At 46.0% G+C, this 23,027-nt stretch overlaps 1 protein-coding gene across 2 annotated transcripts in view; it reads left to right on the plus strand.

The window, feature by feature from the left end:
- Nucleotides 1-1,636: 1,636 nt before the first annotated feature.
- Nucleotides 1,637-23,027, plus strand: part of RNF19B (ring finger protein 19B) — a 31,616-nt gene continuing 10,225 nt past the window's right edge. For both annotated transcript variants that reach the window (XM_083369271.1, XM_083369272.1), the window contains exons 1-2: nt 1,637-2,333; nt 19,497-19,702. In XM_083369271.1, coding sequence (XP_083225397.1) covers nt 1,645-2,333; nt 19,497-19,702 — 895 coding nt within the window. In that variant the 5' untranslated portion in view covers nt 1,637-1,644. The remainder of the gene's footprint in view (nt 2,334-19,496; nt 19,703-23,027) is intronic.

The following is a 23,027-nucleotide window of genomic DNA, read 5'->3' on the forward strand; positions in this document are numbered from 1 at the left end:
TGACTGTGCAACAAACTATAAGAAAGCAAAGATAGCAACACTAATGGACGGAACTGTGAAACATCTGGATCAGTATTTGGACTCCTTCTGCATTGACAAAATTCCCATCAGTCAATTGCAAAAGGCAGCTATACTTGGAAGAGCTTACATCCTGCAATGATACCTTTAACACCATCAAACATTATCTGCCTATCACAGGTACTAGGGAAAGACTTGATCGGTGGATAAAAATGCCAAAACCAGTCTGAATATGTGGCTCATAATCCTAATACAAAGTACTGGAATTTAAAGCCACCCAGCACTAAAAAAAGAGTCTGTATAACTTACAATATTTAAAAAGCAAACATGACTGTCCAGTCAAAACTGTATCAATAAAACTGTAAAAAAGTAGAGTCAGCAAGGGCTGCCCAGGGAACAGAGCTCTTAAAGAGACTTCTGTCTGAAGGGTGAAAACCACACATCTCTTTCTCTCTCTTTCCCTCTCTCAATGGCAGGGTGTGTGTGTGTGTGTGTGTGTGTGTGCACAACCTTCACTATCTTGCTCTTCCAGATGTGTAAGCAGGCTGCCATATTATCCAGGGCTAATTTAGCCATTTGGGTCTGGTGGTTAGAAGACCCACGCTGAATTCTAAAGAAACTGAGTTTGCACAACATCCTACACTGAAAGCTAAATAGTTGTTCACAGTGTCCGGTGAGTACAGTCCAAAGGGAAGGAGAGTTGTGTATATTAGGGGTGCTTTATCTGGGGAGAACCTAAAAGTGGAAACTAAGCAGAGGAATTCCAGGGATTGTTGAGCACGTACAAAGCCAAAAAAAAAAAAGGGAAACGTTGTAGGGGGAAGATAGGCGAATATTGCTGAGGAGCTATCAGGACGGAGCCTCTATTTTAATTTTGTATTTTTCACCGCAATCTAACGACTTTCAGCCGTTACGCATAAGCACCCCGTGCCTCGTTGTGCCTCTTGCAACCACAAACCAGCCTTTAAATCTAAAGTCCGGGGCGATCCCCGTACACGAGGGAAGCGCAGCCGAGCGCAATTCAGTTCAACGAGCCATTCTGAGTAAAGGAATTCCAGAACACCAGTGCTGGAAGGGACCGTGCAGGTCTTCCAGTCCAACCTCCCGCCCAGGCAGGAAAGCCGAGACCATTGCGGGGACCAACGGCCGTCCGCTCTCCTCTTAAGGGCCCGCAGCGCCCTCCGTCCCCCGCAGGCAAGCCAGGCTCCCCGCAAACGCCTCGACCAGCAGCTCGGACTCCAAAATAAATAGTGAAGCGCTGGACACGCCCTCTTTCCTTCACTCAGCCACGCCCCCTTTCACTTCCCGGCTGCACCAGCCGCCCAGATGGAGACGCGTTGACGGACACGGGACGCTTCTCCGCGCTGGCAAACGTCACACGCATGCGCAAACCGCCCTGGGGTTTTTTTTCCTTCTTCCGCGGCCCCCTCCAGCGAGAGCGCCTTGCGGAAAGGGCGGCTGTTCCGTGGGGAGCGGCGTCGCGCGGTTGGCGCAGGCGCAGTCCGCAGCGGCCGTTGGGCACCTCTGACGCTCCGCGAGGCCGCTCCGCGCAGGCGCCGTGGCCGCCCTGCCCCGGCTCGCCTTTTCTCCGGGAGGCGGCGCCGCTCGGGCAGGAGAGCCGCCGCGATGGGCTCGGAGAAGGACTCGGAGTCTCCGCGCCCGGCCTCCCTCCGCGCCGCCGCGCCGCCGGCCCAGTGCCCGAAGGGAGGCGGAGGCAGCCGAGGCCGCCGCCGCCGCCGCCTCCTGAGCTTCCAGAGCGTCTTCTCGGCCGCCGCCTCGGCCGCCTCGTCCTCCGGCGCGGGGGCCCGCCGCCGCCGCCGCGCCAAAGCCAAGCCGGAGCCGCCGCCGCCGCCCGAGCCGGGGCTGGAGGAGCGCGAGGCGGCGGCGGCGGCCACCGAGGAAGGCCTCCTCCCGCCGCCGCCGCCGCCCGCCTCGCCCGGCCCCGCGGCGGCCGCCGCCCTCCCCTCCTGCCCGGCGGAGAGCGAGGGCGAGCCGGCGGCGGCGGCGGGGGTCCCGGCGGCGGAGCTGGAGTGCCCCCTGTGCCTGGTGCGGCAGCCGGCGGGGAACGCGCCGCGCCTGCTCTCCTGCCCGCACCGCTCGTGCCGCGCCTGCCTCCGGCAGTACCTGCGCATCGAGATCACCGAGTCGCGCGTCAACATCAGCTGCCCCGAGTGCAGCGAGCGGCTCAACCCGGCCGACATCCGCCTGCTGCTGCGCGACTCGCCCCAGCTGGTGGCCAAGTATGAGGAGTTCATGCTCCGGCGCTGCCTGGCCGCCGACCCGGACTGCCGCTGGTGCCCGGCCCCGGACTGCGGGTGAGGCTGCCGCCCTCCGGGCAGGGGGGGGCGGGCGGGGGGCGCTGGCGTGGCTTAGCCCGTCCCTCGTGAGCTGCGGGGTCGCGCTCGGATTCCTCTGGGCCTTTTGCAGGCCCTGGGGCGGGACAGCAGGGATTTCTGAGAGGTTTCGTTACTCTGACTGTTTTCTCTCCCTGCAAAAGAGGGGTAGCTACTCTGTACCACTGAAGAGAGTTCCTGTTTCTGTGTCCCGTAGGAGGACGGAAGTACCGGAGCTCCTTACGCCCCAGGCCACGGGTAGGCAACCTGGGCTCTTTTATGACTCGTGGACTTCAACTCCCAGAATTCCTGAGCCTGCTGGCTCAAGAATTCTGGGAGTTGAAGTCCACCAGTCATAAAAGAGCCCAGGTTGCCTACCCCTGCCGCAGGCTTTTCCTTCTCGCCCTTTGAAGGCTCGGGTGGGGTGGGGCAGGGGGGGGGGATTATAATGCTACTAGTTCTTTTGTCTGACAGAATTATTGTTGAGGTGTGTCCTGTATACAGTCAGGGCGTCCAAGCGCTGACATGTCATGTATCTGTTCTCAGTGGTTTTCCCCCAGTATCTGTCACTGAGGACAGAAATTTTCTCTAGGCTCCTTAATACCACCTATTTAAAATAGTTACAATTTTCAAAGGGTTCTGTTTGTTTGAAAGTTTTATCATTAGATATATGAGATGCGTTCTGCTCTCCCTTTGGGCATGAAGCCGGCTAGATGACTTTATGCCAGTCCCATTCTCTCAGTCCAAGGAAGAAGCCAAGGGTAACCCACTCTGAAAATGTTGCTGACTAAACTGCATGGACTTGTAGGTTATTGCTAGTGGTCAAGACGTGACTCTCAGGCACCAAAAAAGAAACGAAGAAAAGAATTAAATATAGAGTGCGTAAAACCATGTCAGCAGTTCTTTACAAAAGTAAAACTCTTGCCAGTCAGGCTATGGTTCAGTTTCTTCCACAAGTTACGTTTCTAAAGAAGAATTCGGAGTCTTTCCCAAAATTGCCCCACATTTTCTTATGTCCTCAAGAGAGATGAAAGAGGTAGCCATGGTCTCCTGCTTGGGCAGGGAGTTGGACTAGAAGACCTCCGAGGTCCCTTCCAGCTTTGTTATTCTGTTATTCCCACCAAGAACAAAATCTGTGAAACTGCTAACAGGCCAGAATGTGAATCACTGTGGTTCCTTCGGTTGGAGGATTGAGAAATGGCCTACTCTTGGCAGATTGTCAGAATGAAATCAACAAGGAAACTTTTGCTTTCACTTCTGTTTTCTTTTAAATCAGCCTCCTTAGAGTTTCTCTGATGCAGAATTGAGGAAGTTCTTTGAGCTGAGGTTTCTTCGGGATTCCTTTGAACTATGCAAATTAATACAAAAGATGAAGAGTTATTATTGTAATAAATGCAATAAATTACATTGCTAAATGTAAATAATTAACTCAGATTCTGTAGGTTTCTGTCAAATTTAATGTTTCTGAGCATTATGGTTCAATGGCCAAAATTTACATTGCTTTTGGAAAAGTTTTGATATCTAAATAAGTATTGATGTTTTTCTCTGCTAAATTTTGTGGAATTCCGTAATCACTGTATCCCAGATGTTCCTGAAATTGATGTTGAAATATCCCGAAACACACTTTCCTCTATAGCAAATTTAAGGGGTTTTACTAAATTTATACTTAATAGTGGTAATAGGTATCATGCTGTACTATTGTAAAAAAATACTTCTCATAGTTGCAGAGATGTATTCTAAAGAAATGGCACATGTACCTTCATTCAGATGTTTATCTTGCCTTTATTTTTGGTCAGCTCAAGGTAGTGTACATAGGTAAGTTCCCTATCTCCTCTTTTCCCCACAATCACCACCTTGGGAAATGGTTGGGGCTGAGAGAGAATGCCAGGTCCAACGTATACCTGTACTTATGCAGTACAAATACATGAAGGTATTACTTTTCATATTTAAGTCATAGTTTTGGAATAATGTACAGCAGCATTCCTAATATAATAAATAGCATGCCAGTTTCATGAACAATATATGCTGGGTTAGCCTGCTGCATATACGTGTATAATTTGAAGAATATGTCTGAAGGTAACAATACATTGTCAAAATCTCTGCTCTCTGAAGTCTTAAGATCAGTTTGTGTTCTTGCTGGGTTCCAGAAAATACATCTGTTTTTCTTCTCTGCTTATATATTTTATACAAAATCTTTGTCCCCAAGTTTCTTTGAATTACTGTGTAAAAATATCCCAAGAAATATAATATGGGGTGAACCGATGGCTTCTGCATTCTGTCCTTGCTGTAAGCATCTTCTATAAATTGGCAGACTTAGCTATTTTGGTAGGAAGGTAAATTGCAGACCTAATGCAAGAAGAGTGTGTTTCCATGGCAATGCTCTTCTGCTGCACAGTTAGATCTGCATACAAATCTGGAAATACATTTTTCTTTGTGGTCAGCTTGTGTTACAGCCTAGTATTTGTTGGGTTTCCCTGCCAGAAATATGGACTACGTTCAGGGCATCAAAATAACACCTGCATTATTGCAGTTAAATGAGCAAAATGTGGTGAGGCATAGATTATTCAGAAAGCTTGAAAGAACCTAAGACTTTGTGTAGGAACCCACATTCAGAAAACAACCTCCACTCCCAGTATGTGCAGGGATCCAGAATAGCAAAATGTGAATGTGAATTTGCTTTATAGATCTGAAATGCTAGGTGCTGGGTGTGTGTGTGTGTGTGAGAGAGAGAGAGAATAGAAAATTAGATGGGAGAATGGAATGTACATATGGGTTAGGTGGGGTCTTTGAATATGTGTTTCTTTGCAAAGTTTGAAATTCTATTATGCCTTCTGATTTCTCTCTAATATGAGCAAATGTGATTTTGATTGCACATTGGTTAGAAAAAGAGTTCCCTGTTAACATACAGAATTGCTCTTATATTGCTTTAAGCCAGCAAACTGGTTGTCTTTCAGTGCTACTAAGAGCTGAATAATCTGTGCCTCCTCACCTTATTCATACTCTGTTCTTCTTATTCATTATTTAGCTATTCTGAAACAAAACTGTTCTGTACTACTGTATTTTGTGTCCCAATTGTGCATTCTGTTCTAAAATGTGGAGTTTATAAAAAAATCATATTGAGGTCTGCAGTATGGATCTGAAACTGATGTGGTAACGGCACAGCTGAAATGTATAATTTGGGCTACGTATGTGTTTAGCTGTTGAAATCTTATGGTAATATGGGTAGTCTGATCACAGGCAAGATATGAGTTGTTAAAGGATTCCTTATTTATTCCTTAAAACCCAGAAAGTATGCCATTTGTATAATTCTCTGGTTGAACTCTGGGTCTGAAATGCAAGACTTGTGAGGTAGCCGTTGTCCTTCATACCTTAATGGTCTGAGATGACTAGAAGGGGATTAATTCTGTAACAGGGATTCTGGTGATAAGATTTTGGGGTATTTGTACTGCTGGATAATCAAAATGTCTGTTTGTATCTGTTGGGAGATTAATCATACTGGTGAAAAGGCAGTACAGTAGCCAGTTTGGATTCCAAACAACAGCTTACACAATACAGTTTTTTTTAAAAAAAACCAACATGTTATTTTATTAAGGAATGGGATACGTATGTTAAAAAATTAGAATTTCTGAATTTGAACAAGGTATGCAAAAGACAGATTGCCAATTAATGCCCTGTATTCCTAGTGCAGTTTCAAAGATTTCCCTTTTGACTCAGGTAGGAGAAAGGCGTTTTATTTTATGGCGAAGACCAGGTAGGGTCATTGGCAGCCAGTACTGCTTATGCAATTGGGAGGGCCTTTTCTAGGACAGAATGTGTTTTTCTGAAATACTTTTATAATTTTTAAAATTTCCTCTAATGGCTTATCTAGGCTGTGAACTCCTTGGATGCCATATCTAGACATGAATTGGGCTTGTTTCTTGAGATCCTAGTTCCATTTAATTTTAATAACTTCCTTTTTGCCCTCATGCTTCACTAGTGCTAAGCTTCCTTCCACATGAGAAATTCAAAGCCGCACTTTATTTCTGCCTTTCCGCTATGCATCTTGGCAAGTCAATACGTGGTGCTTATCTTTAATGATTCTACAGACTGGTTTCAGTTGCTTGAACTCCTACAGGATGTGAGTCATAGAAACTCTTGAAATGTTTGTATTCTTTTGCTTGAGAAACCATAGTATGACCTGACTTACGTGAATGTTAACAACCAGAAGAATGAAGAAGGTGTCGCTTCCCTGTGAAGTCTTGGTGTCCTCGCCTGGGCACCATTACGCATGTGTTAGCAGTTGTTCAGATGAGGCTCAAAGCATTTTAACCTTTAATCAGCACCTTGATTTAGATTCAGAAGCATATCAATAACCAGTGGAGTTTACTAAGTCTGTGTAGTGGGTGTCCGGAACCGAGCAAGGGGCTGCATGGGTTTAGGTTTCTGATTACTTTTCAGGGGTGATATGGAGAAATTGTTCAGCTGGGATATGTGGGGAGGCTCAGGACAACATGTTTTCTCTATTTCAGGGCTTTTCCACCTTTTCACCCATTGTCCACTTTTGGAATATGGCAACGTCTGAGGACCACCAGTCGCCTAGCAAGGTGTCAAAAACTTGATGACCCCCCCAAAAAAAATAATGGGAAAAAGTGATAAAGCACAGGTAGTCGTTGACTTACAACAGTTTGTTTAGTGACTGTTCAAAATTACAGCGACACTGAAAAAAGTGACTTATGACCATTTTTCACACTTATGACCGTTGCAGCATCCCCAGGGTCAAATGATTTACATTTGGATGCTTGGCAACCGATTCATATTTATGATGTTCACATTGTTCCAGGGTCATGTGATCGCCTTTTGCAACCTTCTGACAAGCAAAGTTAGTGGGGAAACCAGATTCACTTAACAACCATGTTACTAATTTAATCTCTCTCTTTCCCTCCCTCTTTCTTTCTCTCTCCCCTCTCTCTCCCTCTCTCCCTCTATTTCTCTTTCCCTCTCTATCTCTTTCCCTCCCTCTTTCTTTCTCTCTCTCTCTCTCCCTCTTTATCTCTCTCCCTCCCTTTTTCTTCCTCCCTCCCTCTCTCTTTCTCTCTCCCTCTTTCTCTTTCCTTCTCTCTCTCCCTCTCCCTCTTTCTCCTGCTTTTCCTCTCTTTCTCTCCCTCCCTCTCTCCCTCTCTCTATTTCTCTCTCCCTCTTTTTCTCTACCTCTCCCTCCCTCTCCCTCTCTCTATTTCTCTCTCCCTCCCTTTCTTTTTCTCTCCTTCTCTGTCTCCCTCTTTATCTCTTTCTGTCCCTCTCTCTCCCTCTCTCTTTCTCCCTCTTTCTTTTTCTCTCTCCTTTTTCTCCCTCCCTTTCTTCCTCTCTCCCTTTCTCTCCCTCTCTCTATTTCTTTCTCCCCCTCTTTCTCTCTCCCTCCCTCTTTCTCTATTTCTCTTTTTCTCCCTCCCTCCCTTTCTTTCTCCTTCTCTCTCTCTCCCCCCTCCCTCTCATTGTGCCTTCCTTCCTTCCTTCCTTCCTTCCTTCCTTCCTTCCTTCCTTCCTTCCTTCCTTCCTTCCTTCCTTCCTTCCTTCCTTCCTTCCTTCCTTATCCATTTTTACCAAAAAACCTGATGCCCACTTAACTCTTCATGAAGCAACGGAGGAAAGTTGGGGAAGATTTATCAATGATACTCAGAGGTTGCCAGCTCATTTAATAAGCTTTATTCCAGCAACAGAAACACCTCACATTCACTCAGAGTCGATCCACACGCGCCAACAATGCTGCTGTGGACCGTGGGGCAGGAAGGTGCCCTTCACACGGGAGGGATGGAAGATGCGCCAAAGCACCCTTCGCCCCGCTCGCCTTCTGCAGACGCGGGCGGAGTCCCGGGTGGGGGGAGATCCGGGGCTGAGGCGCACTCGGGGAAGCGCATGGCAGCAACTCACAACCAGCTGCTCTTGCGGGACGGGGGCACAAAGCCGGCCAGACACAGCTCGGAGTGGTTGACCATTCCGGACCACAGCTGCACTTCCACCTTTCCCAGGGCGGCCCCCGCAGATGGAGCGTAGCCAGGGCACCAGCATGCCCCACTGCCACAGAAGCGGCCTGCTGGAGCAGCCCCAACTCCACCCCCGCCAGGCCCTCGTCCTGGAACCTCCTGCTGCTGGAGGCTTGCGGCAGATGGCGGCAGCATAGCGGGGCTTGCAAAAAGTGGGGCGGGCGGCGGAAGCTGCTCCCGGTGCCAGCCAAGGGCAAGCAGGGCAAGGCCGCTCCTGCTCGAAAGGCAGGGTTTGGTGGCCAGCGAGGTGCTTGCGCGGGGTTCTCCCGGGGCTGGTGGGCCAAATGGGGACCGTCCTCCCCCTCCATGCTAGAGCGGCACCTGCGGAGGCAGCTCTGTGGCCCGGTGCACATGGCTGAGGGGAAGAGGAAAGGGGGGAAAGTCCCGGGAGGTGCCGTGAGGGGTATCCCAAGCTCGGTGGGGGGGGGGGAGGAAAAGAAGATGGAAGGCCGCAACAGAGAGAGAGAGAGAAGGGGGGAAAGAAGGAGGGGGCGGTTGTGAGGTTGGCGCTCAGGGCCAGGACACGAACGGTCTCAAACACCTACCTACCGAGGGAGTGGATGGCTCTGTCCCCTTCATGCTCACGCTTGCTTCTGAAGTAAGAAGTTGTGTGGGGGGGAGGGGGAAGGGCGACACGGATCCCGCACAAGAAGAAGTCAATCCGGTTGCTTCCCAATGAATCCCTGGGGAGGGCGGGGCCTCGCTCTGCGCCTGCGCTCTTCGTGCGCCCTCGGTAGGGCTTTTGCAGGCTGCTGCCAAGCAGCGTGTTTTATGGCAGCAAGTAGGCTGGGAAGGAGTGGAGCGCGGGGGGGAGGAAGGCGATGCCGTGTACCACCAGCCAGGTGCTCAACGTTCCTCTAGTGGTACACGTACCACCACTTGAAAAGCCCTGCTCTAGATAGCTGAGCACCTTAAACTGACAAAGGATGGTCTTAGCTCTTTTTTTCCCCCTGTGACAAGCAGTCCCAGCTCATTTAAGGGTGTCAGTTGAAGGTTGATGCCTCTAGAACAGCGTTCCCCAACCTTTCTGGCACCAGGGACCATTTTTCCATGGACCGGGGGAGGGGATGCTTTCATATGGAACTGGATCCTGCGCACACACAGATGAAGCTTCCCCCACTCACCCTCCACTTGCATGACCCCGTTCCAAACAGACCACGGACTGGTGGGGTTGGGCACCCCTGCGCTAGAAGACGGAAGGTTTACCTGCAATCAAGTCAGTTTTAGTTCTTAACAAACACATAAGTAGATTTGGTCCTTCAGGTCTTCCAGTGGTGCACTATTGCTACATTGAGTAATAATTCCCCTTGTTGCTGGTTCTCTTCCCTTCCACTTTCCCAGCATTAGAGCCTTCATCAGTGAGCTGGGTCTTTGCAAGTGTGTCCAAAGTAAGATCAGCTTGGCCATTTGTGTCTTGAGTGAGAACTCTGGCTTATTTGTTTGAAGATCCGTCTGCTTGTTTTCTTGGCTGTCCATGGTATTCTGAGGAGTCTCCTCCAAGAGCAAAGTTCAGAAGTGTCGGTAGGTTTTCCAGGCATTTCACGTTTTCTCTGTTGTAGTCAGGATGGATACAGTATTTTTTCTTTCCACTGTGTAGGTAGAATTCATGTTGCTACTGCTGTCAGAATACAAGTGTTCGCTATTGAAAGATACATTGAAGAAGTAGCAATGTTTAATTAGGATACATTCCTTGCTTCTTCAAATGGCTGTGTTTCCTTTCCCTAAGATACTTTTTCTGTCTCATTTGGTTTCACTAGTTTTTATAATTCCATAGTGCATCTTATTGGGAATAAACTCCACAGTACTGTATTCTCATAGCAGCTTCTAAAACTAACCACTTTATCAATATATCAGCTTTTATAGATTCCTCACTTCGAAATGCAATACGTGCACAAATGCATCCAACATATAAATATTTTAAGAAATGTAAATAATGAAGTCAAGCCATAATATACATACTTTAGCACAAAAATGTGCTAAATTGATATTTCCTCCTAGATTCACGACTCAGTTTTGAAGATCATATTGGAGTTGTGGCTAGGGGGGCATTTGCCCAGATTCGCCTGGTACGCCAGTTGCGCCCCTTTCTGGACCGAGATGCCCTATGTACAGTCACCCACGCACTCATTACCTCCCGTATAGACTACTGCAATGCTCTCTACATGGGGCTGCCCTTGAAGACCACCAGGAGGCTTCAACTGGTGCAGAGTGCGGCTGCACGGGTAGTGATGGGAGCACCCCGATACTCCCATATTACACCCCTCCTGCGTGAGCTGCATTGGCTACCGGTTGCCCTCCGGGTGGGATTTAAGGTGCTGGTACTTACCTTTAAAGCCCTACATGGCTTAGGCCCGGGATACTTGCAGGACCATCTGCTGCCGGGAACGAATTCCCATCGCCCAGTACGCTCACACAGAGAGGGCCTCCTCAGGGTGCCGTCGGCTAGACAATGTCCAGGGGGAGGGCCTTCTCTGTGGGAGCGCCAGCCCTGTGGAGTCAGCTCCCCCATGAGCTTCGGATGGCCCAAGATCTCCAATCCTTTCGCCACGGCCTCAAAACACTCCTTTTCCACCTGGCTGACCTGGACTGACAGGGATTTTAATTATGTTTACAATTTTTAACTCTAATTTTAATTTATTTTAATTTTTAATTTTAATTTATTGTACAGAGGCCTTTAATTTTAATTTTATCTTAATTTCTGTATTTATTATATGTTATTATTGTTAGCCGCCCTGAGACCTTCGGGAGATAGGGCGGGATATAAGTCCCATTAATAAATAAATAAAATAAATAAATAAATTTCAGGAAACCTGTATGTGTGTTTCGATGAATGGAGTAATATGATGCGGTTGAATTAAAGACAAAGTTATATGGCATTCCTTCAATAAATTAAATTTTAAAAGCTGAGAAGGGCTCTGCTTAATTTGCTTCTAAATAGACAATAGAGCTAATCTAGTTTCTTAGAGCAGTGTTTTTCAACCTTTTTTGGGCAAAGGCACACTTGTTTCATGAAAAAAATCACGAGGCACTCCACCGTTTTCCGCACCGTTGGACCTCCCCACGGTCACTACACGAACGGTCGTAAGTCGAGGATGGCCTGTGTTCTCAAGGGGTTGGACTAGATGACCTCCAAGGTCCCTTCCAACTACTACTACTACTACTACTACTTCTTCTTCTTCTTCTTCTTCTTCTTCTTCTTCTTCTTCTTCTTCTTCTTCTTCTTCTTCTTCTTCTTCTTCTTATTATTATTATTATTATTATTATTATTAGCCTCTTTATTTTATTTTATTTTATTTTGGGGCTTTTGTTTGTTTTTGCTGTGAAGGAAAAGGAAAGCTTGCATTTCTTTTTAATTTATCTTTCTGTATTTTCTTTTTTCTCTTCTTTTCTTTCTTCCTTCCTACCTTCCCTCTCTTCCCTCCCTCTCTTTTCTTTCTTTATCTTCCTTCCTTTCTCTCTCCCACTTTCTTTCCCTCCCTCTCTCAATTTCTTGCTTTCTACTTGTTGTGGAAACTGGAAGCTACTTGCATTTCTTTTTAATTTTTCTTCCTGCTTTTTTTCCTTCCTTCCTTCCTTCCTCTCTCTCTCTCTCTCTTTTCTATTCTCCTTTTTTTTCTTTCTCCCTCCCTTTTCCCCTTCCCCCTTTCTCCTTTTTTCCCTTCCTTTTTTCTTTCTTTCTCACCTTTACCATCAAAAGCACTTCACTCCAGGGGGGGGGGAAACCCCAAAGGTTTTTAATTGCTTTGGTCCAAAGGACATTTTATTATGCAACGTATCAAAAGGACAGGTTAAAAAAAAATCAGCCATGTAATTTTTCAGACGCAAGCGAAGTCACCAAGAGCGAAGCGGTCAGATCCCTCTATTTCGGGCTGGGGCGAGGGGTCGCGGCGAGCAAAGAAAGCGGAGCCAAGCAGCCGACCAGGCGGGAGCCTCGCATCCTCAGCCGCACGGGGAGTAAGGAGTAATCGGCGCGTGCTGGGGAAGAAGAGCTTTTTCGAACGTTGCAGGCAACCAACCACGCGACAGCTCAGGCGAGCCAGGCTGGCCGCCCGTCCGTCCTCTTCCGATAAGCGAGCCGGTCGCCTCTCCCCAGCTTCTCTCTCTTCAGCAAGAGACCCTCCGAAGCCAGAGAAGGGGGCGGAGCTACGCTGCCGTGGAGCCCTGGTGCCTAGAGAGGTCGAGCCCACTTCTTTTCCCGGGCTTTTGCTTCCAGCGAAGTAGGGCCGTCAGCTTAGCCAAGGCTCCGGTGCCCAGCGCTCCCCGCCAGAGAGTCTTGCAGCGCCGCTCCGCCCGCGGCTGTTCCTCCTCCTCCTCCTCCTCCTCCTCCTCCTCCTCCTCCTCCTCCTCCTCCTCCTCTCACCGCTGTCTCCTAGGTCAGTGTTTTTTCAATTTTTCCCACGGCACACCAGGCAACATCTCGCGGCACACTAGTGTGCCGCGGAACAGTGGTTGAAAAACACTGTCTTAGAGAAGGCCATTATTGTTCCATATTATAGAAGCAATTACTGAAAATAATCTAGCCTCAATTTTTTTGGTAATGGGGAACTACATATAATTTTGTGAAAGATGCTCTTATTGATTCTAGTTGAATTATTGTAGGTACTCCTGAATATACCTTGATGTCAAGTCATATAAAACTTTAATAGGTTAAAACCAGCACTATTTTAAATGGAATGAAATGTATTGGTAACCAGCATGGGCACCTAGGCTTCTATACTGCTCCATAGTGCTTTACAGCCCTCCCTAAGCAGTTTACAGAGCCAGCCCTATTGCCCCCAACAATCTGAGTCCTCATTTTACTGAACTGGGAAGGATGGAAGGCTGAGTCAACCTTGAGCCAGTGAGATTTGAACTGCCAAGCTGCTGGCAATCGGCAGTCAACAGAATTAGCCCACAATACTGCATTCTAGTCACTGTGCCACCAGGGCTCAGGTATAACCCAGCATCCTTCTGGTGTCTAATGCCAATTAACCTATTTGTTTACTTGTATCCTGCCTTTATTAATTTTACAAAATAACTCAAGGTGGTGAACCTTCTTCTTCCTATTTTCTGCATAATATCAACCTTCTGGGATGAGTTGGGTTGAGAGAGAGAGTGACTGGCTCAAGTTCACCCAGCTGGCTTTCATGGCTAAAGCAGGACTAGAACTCACAGTCTCCCACTTTCTAGCCTAGTGCCTTAACTACTAGACCAGGTATGTCCAATCCTTGGCCCTTGGGCTACATGCAGTCCTGAGCAGCTAGTAATGCGGTCCCACATAATAAAATATTTAAATATTTTAAATAAAATATATGTTTAAAAGGAAGTTTATTATTTATATACATTAACTATTTGTATATTTTATATATAATATACAATGGCGACAATTTGCCTTAATGATCTTAAAGTGGAAATCAACATAGAATGAGGTGTACAACCAAGCGATACAATATTACCCATGTCCTATCCTTTTCTCAGCCTGCCTTGAAGAACTATTTTGCAAACTAGACTGAGCCTTGGTGGAGCAGTGGGCTAATGCCTCCTTAAGTAACACCAGCTGCCTGCAATTAGTGCAGGTTCGCATCCCACCAGGCTCAAGGTTGACTCAGCCTTCCATCCTTCCGAGGTAGGCAAAATGAGGACCCAGATTGTTGGGGGCAATAAGCTGACTTTGTAATAATGCCGCTTGGGGAGCCCCGAAAGCCCTAATAAGCAGGCATATACATAGAATGAAGGCTATTGCTAAGCACATTGATTTGTGCTTAGATTGTAAGCCACCCTGAGTCTTCGGAGAAGGGTGGGATATAAATGGGATTTTAAAAAAAAGATGGAATAAAAATCAATGGCGCCTATTGCAGGTGATCACTTAAGATTTGCAGCTGATGTTGTTCTCTTCTCACAAGAAAACCTACGAAGACACATACAAGAGCTATACAAAGCAGGAGAACCATTTGGCTTAAAAATAAACCTGAAAAAGAGCCAGGTCGTGTTTAATAAATTTGCCAAAGAAAGAAAAAAAAATATATTTGGAGAAGAATTAGACGTAGTAAACTGCCTCATATACCTTGGCCAACAGTTCTCAACGGAAGGTGATACAGTAAAGGAAATTGAACGGTGTGTTAAATGTGGTTGGCAGGCATTTGGCTAGTTAAGCACAATTTTCAAGACCAACCTCCTGTGCCTGAAGAGAAAAGTTTTCGATCAGTGTGTGCTACCTGCTCTAACATATGCCGGTGAAACATGGACACTAACCTCACAATTGATACAAAAGCTATGAGTGCTGCAAAGAGCTATGGAAAGAGGTGTGCTACGCCCCGCTCCCACTCTGACATTGCCCTGCCCCTTGACAGTGGTACCCCACCCCCTGGTGCAACCGCTACGGGGCAGATGTGGCCTGTGGGCCGTTAAACGCCTAGGAAAAACTGCTTTCTAGCCTTAATCGTTAGACCAAACAAACCTATGAAGCACTGCTCTATCAACTGCAGGGTCTTTAAAGGCAGCCTGATGTTGGGTGCCTTGCAGTGGTCTGGGGATGAAAAGGTGAATTACTGTTGCAAGGTCCTCTTGGTCCAGGTAAGTCTTCCTCTGGTGTACTAACTAAAGCTGGGCTTCCACCTTCCCCTCCACAGAAGCTGTGAATCCAGGAAGACACCCAAGTCATGGCTTAGTTTCTCAGGGACAGCATAGAGCACAGGACATAATGGTGATGTACTGTTGGGCGTCCCTTGTGATACCTTGCCCTGAGCCACTAGATGACCTGTGCAAGGGCTGAAAGTCACTGGGGAGGGAACTATGAGAGGCCACGAAAGAACAGGGGGACTCATACCAGAGGCCTTTTCAAAGCTTCACAAAATATTCATTCTTGCATAGATTACCTCCTAGATACAGCCATCGCCCAGCCTCTGGAAGAAGAAGGAGGGGCATGGGTTTAACCCCCAAATGTCAAGGACGTACGGATAGCCCTTGACTCACAACCATAATTGAGCCCAAAATTTCTGTGGTTGAGTGAGATGGTTGTTAATTTTGCCCCAGTTGCCAAGTGTCTGAATTTTGATCACATTATGCTGAAATGAGGACCCAGATTGTTGGGGGCAATTAAGCTGACTTTGTAATAATACCGCTTGGGGCCCCCCGAAAGCCCTAATAAGCAGGTATATACATAGAATGAAGGCTACTACTAAGCTTGTAAGCCGCCCTGAGTCTTCGGAGAAGGGCGGGATATAAATGGAATTAAAATAAATAAATAAATAAATAAATAAATGGTCATAAATGTGGAAAATGGTCACAAGTTACTTTTCAGTGCTGCTGTAACTTCAAACAATCACTAAATGGACAGTTGTAAGTTGTGGATTATCTGTACAAGTGTCCCTTTAGCTTCACTCCAGTCTATCCAGCTCATGCCAAAAGTAGCTTAACAAATCTGAGCAACTTTATCAACAAAATACCCTAAAAATGATCGTAAGTTGCTCTCCTGACATTTCCCTACTCAGAAGGGAACTTGCCATTCAAAGCAAGGCAGCCAGCCCACAGCCATGCGTTGCCTCCCTTACACTGTGTACCTGTGAATGCAAGCTCACAGCTGCTGGTGCTCCAACTGCTTCTGTTGCCTTACCTCCTGGTTCATCAATGTGGACAACGGGGCTTTAGTGGAGGGTTTGGTGGGCTTCTTTTCAACAGTTAGTGAAAGTGCCAACCAGGTCATCAGAAAAACTGCCGAGCACCCACTAGAATCCATGAAAAGGCATAAGGCATCTGGGGCCCTGGGAATGGAACAGTTTGCCCGGGGAAGGTTGGAGGTGGTGGTGGTGGTGGTGTGCGGGGGGGGGCAGGCAATTTCATTCAGACTGGGAGGTGTTTGGGCAGAAGTCAGGCCCTCCACAGTCAGCTGTCTAAACAGCTGCTCTCAAATAAACCCAAGGCCTCATGTATGCAGTTCAGTGGGCTGGGGCTGAGATCACCTTAGCCTCCCCACTCTGACATTGCCCCGCCCCTTGACATCGGTACCCCAACCTCTGAGCAACCGCTACGGGCCAGATGTCCATACCCAACATCTTAAATGCAGTGGTTGGTCACTGGACTCTTATTGCAGATGGGCATTGTATTCACCATTGCCGACCTCAAGCCGAGGTTCCTAGTATTCGACCTAATGATAAGCCAAACCCGCTTCTTAATTTCATATTGTCTAAATTTCAAAATCAGATTGACTATCGAGGGAAAAGCCATCTCTGTAGTGGCCTTTCTTGTCTTCCTTACTTTCTCCAGGGAATATGGTTATGTGTGTGTGTGTACACACACACACACACACACACACACACACACACACCAAGCAGGCCTTGGCATTTATTTTTCTTGTGCAATTCTATAGCTTCATTCATGTTGCTACCAGTATTGTTTTATTGCTCAGGGAACATTTTGATATACTGTTGGCTTTTTGTATTTAAAATAATTACATATTTTGTATTTAAATATATATTATCAAACTGATCTTTTTATTTTATTTATTGGTGTAGGTGAACATAATACAGAAAGGTAACATATCAAATAAGATTTTATCAGAGCTTTTTCTCAATTTAGGAAATTGTAAGGGATAATTTTTTTAGAATAGAATAGAATAGAGCAGAGCAGAGCTGGAAGGGACCTTGGAGGTCTTCTAGTCCAGCCCCCTGCTCGAGCAGGAGAACCTATATCATCTCAGTCAGGTGGATGTACAGAAAAACCTCCAGTGATGGAGCGCCCACGATTTCTGGGGGCAAGCTGTTCCACTGGTTGATTGTCCTCACTGTCAGGAATTTTCTCCTTAGTTCCAGGTTGCTTCTCTCTTTGGTCAGTTTCCAACCGTTGTTTCTCGTCCTTCCCTCTGGTGCTTTGGTGAACAACCTGGCCCCCTCTGTCTCGTGACAGCCCCTCAGATACTGGAACACTGCTATCATGTCCCCCCTGTTTCTTCTTTTCCTTAGACTAGCCAGATCCAAATCCTGTAGCCGTTCTTTGCTTTTCTCCACATTAAAATTCATTTTGTTGGACAGGGCCCATTGTTCAAGTTTGTCAAGATCTTTCTGGATCCTGAGCTTGTCTTCTGGGGTATTGGCTACTCCTGTCAGTTTGGTGTCATCTGCAAATTTGATGAGTTCCCCTTCTATTCCCTCATCTAAGTCATTGATGAAGATATTGAAGAGTGCTGGGCCTAAGACAGAACCTTGTGGCACCCCCCTGCTTGCTTCTCTCCATGTGGATGTAGTGCCATTAAGGACAGCTTGTTGAGTACGGTTTGTCAGCCAGCTACAGATCCATCTGGTGGGGATGTTGTCTGTCCCACCTTTTCTTAGTTTATCCAGGAGTAGGTTGTGGTCTACCTTGTCAAATGCCTTACTTACTAATGTTATTCTTTTTATAGTTCTTGAGTTTTAACAAGCTGATAGAAAAAAATGGGACTTAAGTATTCATCAGTTCTGTATTGGATTACTTTTTAATTTGCTGAAAAGATGCTATGGGAAACTTACAAATGACCAGCTGGCAAAATCAGCCACAGATGAGCAGTGATGTCACCTAGAGACTTTTATTTATTTTTATTTTATTTATTTTAATTCCATTTATATCCCGCCCTTCTCCAAAGACTCAGGGCGGTTTACAAGCTTAGCAGTTTATTTAAGATCTGAAATAGGGTTCCTTACCTAAATTAAAATCAAGCTATATAGGCCCCCTTGAAAGAGGTATCTTAGAGCATGTACAAGCATCCGTGAAACATCTTTTTTCACATTATTAAAGGAGCCACTTTTAGTTCTAGGCATGTAGATAGAACTGCTTTTAAGCCTGTTCTCAGTTATTTCCTTCCCTAGCTCTCCTAGTGGGTGCCTGGCAACTGCAGCCCCTCAGGACTTCACAGGGAAGCGATTCCTCCTGTTCTCCTGCAGGTCCCAAAGCACCTCTTTCAAAAGATTTGCATACTTCTGGTAAAGTTTTACATTTGAACTTGCAGTAAGACTCAGGAACCAGGGCAGTAAGACTCAGGAACCAGGGCTTTTTTCCTATAAAGTGGGAAGGTTAGCAAAATTGTATTCATTGTGCTCACTGCACATTCTTAGGTGTTTGGGGATTGCTGTCCTGCTACAGACTAAGTTGTTCATTTTCCTCATGTTTAATTACACACAGATGATCCAATTTCTATGTTGAATTCAGAAATGACCTTTCTTTGTTGTGGGAGAGTACCTTAGATTCTGGGTCACCTTCCATTAAGTTAAATAATATCTTCAAAATCCAAGTCAAAACCAGCAAAGGTGTGGGAAACTAACGATAACAGCAGACAGTTTCATGTGCAAAGCCATTGGGGCAGGGGTGTCAAATTCGCAACGTCACATGACGTATCATGACTTTTTTTTGCCATTGCACGGTTTTGCTATGATGCCTCTGGCCCGCAGGCTGGCAGTTTGACAGCCCTACATTAGGGTCTCTGAGATATGATTCCAATATTATAAGTGAGGCGTGAAATTCTGAGTATCAGAGGAGCTGTCTTTCCCCAATGGGACTAGCCCACCCCACTTGCACCAGTGGAAGAAGTCTGTCTGCAGTTAAGGAGTTCTAGCAGGCAGGTTCAAGGAGAGAAGCCATTTCTGCTGTGGCCCTATCCCTGGGTATCGCTCTGCCACCCAAGATGAGAAATGCTGCCAACCTTTTGGCCTTCCAGGAGGGTATTAAAACTGGGCTTTGCCAGTTGCCCTGGGGCCCTGAGTGGAGCCCTCACCACTGGAGGGGTTTGATAGGGTAAGAAGACCTCATCTCTGTCCCGTCCCTCTCTTAAATCTGGCTTCAGCACAGTTTTTAAAATCTTAATCTGTGTAGTTTTAATATTTTAATTATTTTCCTACTTATTTTATAACTTGTAAACTGCCCAGAGTCACTTTATAGGGGAGAGGGACAGCATAAAATTTTAATAAATAAATAAACAAAGCATTAAGGAAATGAAATGTACGTCACTTTTGCTTAAATAGAACATGGGGTGAACCAGGCTAGACTATCTTACCGTTGAATTGAGAAATGGGTTGTATGGTACATATTTTGTCCTATATTGTGGTATAACTTCTCCACGAGATTCTGCTCTTTCCATGAGCCTTTGGCTAGTTAATTGAGCTGCCCTCTTCTTGCTTCCTAGTTACGCTGTTATTGCCTATGGATGTGCCAGCTGCCCTAAACTGACTTGTGAGAGAGAAGGCTGCCAGACTGAGTTTTGCTATCATTGCAAGCAGATATGGCACCCCAACCAAACCTGCGACATGGCCCGCCAGCAGAGAGCGCAGAGTCTGCGGGTAAGGACAAAGCACACCTCAGGCCTCAGTTACGGACAAGAGTCTGGTCCAGGTACGTATTTGAGAGCTACTGGGTCTTTGATACTGTGAAGATCCTCAGGTGATCCCGAGAGTCCGACGTAGTCAGACATGTCCAGCAACCCTAGTCGGCAGGATGTATATGTGCTGTATAATCTTCTGTGTGCTGGCTGTTCCTGAGCTTTCCTTGGCACATTCTTGTTCTCCTGGTTGGCAGTTACCGGCAGGGGCGGAGTCAGATTTCTGAAGGGGATTCCCATTATATAATCAGAGAGGAAATAAAACCTTTTGTGAAAAAAAAGTTACTCATTAATGCATATAATTTTTCTTGATGAATGGCATCAAACGTGCTATCTTGAATTCCATGGAAGAAAGTATTTATTACATTTAAATAAATACTAAATTGAACCACACTTTTTACTTCTCAGTTTGTTATTGTTCTAAAGTGTCTCTGCCTACTTACCAGTGCTTTTGAGGAGCACATTAGGGTTAATCTGGACAACAAGGGTGTTCTAAAAATCAAGATCTTTTTAGTTATTACTAGATCACTAGTTTCCACCTGTTCCATTAAATTGGACAGGAGAGGCCTGCTCTTGATGCATCTGTGAGGTGGGACTCAGGAAGGTGGCCCTTTCTGCTGTGCCTGCCCTCTGGAAAACTGTCTTGCCCAAGGACGGATGGGCCCCATCTCTGCTCCCCTTTGGGAAAGCTCTGAAGACCTGGCACTTTTCACAGGCCTGGGCCCCAGGAGAATCATCCGGTGCACACTAGTGGAAAGTGACGTTTCAGAGCCACTTTGGTTTAGTTAGCTGGGAGTAGGTAAATTTACATTGTATTTTAATTTCTATTAAGATCTCAGGATCATATTGGTGAGATGGGTGGCCATATCATCATTCAACATCATTTTCACCATTGTCCGTCCATTGCAGGAAGAAGGGCTCTTCTGCATGTTTTCAACCTTTATGGTCCTGGGCTCAGTATAATAGCAGCAATAGAGTTGTATGGGTAGGTGGAGATTTCCTCCATAATATACAGTCATGGCCGAAATTGTTGGCACCCCAGAAATTTTTCAAGAAAATCAAGTATTTCTCACAGAAAAGTATTGCAGGAACACATGTTTTGCTATACACAGGTTTATTCCCTTTGTGTGTATTGGAACAAAACAAAAAAAGGGAGGAAAAAAAGCAAATTGGACATAATGTCAAACAAAACTCCAAAAATGGGCCGGACAAAATTATTGGTACCCTTTCAAAATTGTGGATAAACAAGATTGTTTCAAGCATGTGATGCTCCTTTAAACTCACCTGGGGCAAGTAACAGGTGTGGGCAATATAAAAATCACACCTGAAAGCAGATAAAAAGGAGAGAAGTTCACTTAGTCTTTGCATTGTGTGTCTGTGTGTGCCACACTAAGCATGGACAACAGAAAGAGGAGAAGAGAACTGTCTGAGGACTTGAGAACCAAAATTGTGGACAAATATCAACAATCTCAAGGTTACAGGTCCATCTCCAGAGATCTAGATTTGCCTTTGTCCACAGTGCGGAACATTATCAAGAAGTTTGCAACCCATGGCACTGTAGCGAATCTCCCTGGTCGTGGACGGAAGAGAAAAATTACGGTTGCAACGCAGGATAGTCCAGATGGTGGATAAGCAGCCCCAAACAAGTTCCAAAGGAATGCAAGCTGTCCTGCAGGCTCAGGGAGCATCAGTGTCAGCGCAAACTATCCGTCAACATTTAAATGAAATGAAACGCTATGGCAGGAGACCCAGGAGGACCCCACTGCTGACACAGAGACATAAAAAAGCAAGATTACAGTTTGCCAAAATGTACTTGAGTAAGCCAAAATCCTTCTGGGAAAACATCTTGTGGACAGATGAGACCAAGATAGAGCTTTTTGGTAAAGCACATCATTCTACTGTTTACCGAAAATGAAATGAGGCCTACAAAGAAAAGAACACAGTACCTACAGTGAAATATGGTGGAGGTTCAATGATGTTTTGGGGTTGTTTTGCTGCCTCTGGCACTGGGTGCCTTGAATGTGTGCAAGGCATCATGAAATCTGAGGATTACCAAAGGATTTTGGGCTGCACTGTAGAGCCCAGTGTCAGAAAGCTGGGTTTGCGTCCGAGATCTTGGGTCTTCCAGCAGGACAATGACCCCAAACATACGTCAAAAAGCACCCAGAAATGGATGGCAAGAAAGCGCTGGAGAGTTCTGAAGTGGCCAGCAATGAGTCCAGATCTGAATCCCATTGAACACCTGTGGAGAGATCTTAAAATTGCTGTTGGAAAAAGGCGCCCTTCCAATAAGAGAGACCTGGAGCAGTTTGCAAAGGAAGAGTGGTCCAAAATTCCGGGTGAGAGGTGTAAGAAGCTTATTGATGGTTATAGGAAGCGACTGATTTCAGTTATTTTTTCCAAAGGGTGTGCAACCAAATATTAAGTTAAGGGTGCCAATAATTTTATCCGGCGCATTTTTGGAGTTTTGTTTGACATTATGTCCAATTTGCTTTTTTTCCTCCCTTTTTTTGTTGTGTTCCAATACACACAAAGGGAATAAACCTGTGTATAGCAAAACATGTGTTCCTGCAATACTTTTCTGTGAGAAATACTTGATTTTCTGGAAAAATTTCTGGGGTGCCAACAATTTTGGCCACGACTGTATTGTATGCACTTCTCCATAATATGTTCGATTCAATGGATGAAACTACAAAGGAGGGGAAATCCACAATAGTCTATTACAGGTAGTCCTCGACTTACGACCACAATTGAGCCAAAATTTCCTGCTGCTAAGTGAAACATTTGATAAGTGAATTTTGCCCCATTTTATGACCTTTCTTGCCACAGTTATTAAGTGAATCACTGCAATTAAGTTAGAAACCCGGTTGTTAAGTGAATCCGGCTTCCCCATTGACTTTGCTTGCAAAAGGCGATCACATGACCCTGGGACACCCCAACCGTCATAAATACTACCAAGCATGCGAGTTTTGATCACGTGACCGTGGGGATGCTGCGCTTGTAAGTGTGAAAAACGGTCATAAGTCACTTTTTTCAGTGCCATTGCAACTTTGAACGGTCATTAAATGAACTGTTGTAAGTTGAGGACTGTATTTCCAACTATTCTTTAAAAAGATGGCAATTTCCAATAAGACATAATATATTGAACCCATATGTCAAGAACAGCTTTGTGTTCTCATAGTGTTTAAAGTGCAGAAGCCGCCTTATAGCAGGCTAGATCTATCCCAGTGCCAAAGGCTCTGTTTTCCTTGTGGCCACTTTTGCCCAGAGCTCGACGTTTCTGATCTTTCTTAATGAGCACAAGTGGATCGCCGCTGAGCCGTTGTCTTCTACAGTCTT

This window comes from Vipera ursinii (genome assembly GCF_947247035.1).
Source record: "Vipera ursinii genome assembly, chromosome: 9".
NCBI classification, from domain to species: Eukaryota; Metazoa; Chordata; class Lepidosauria; order Squamata; family Viperidae; genus Vipera; species Vipera ursinii.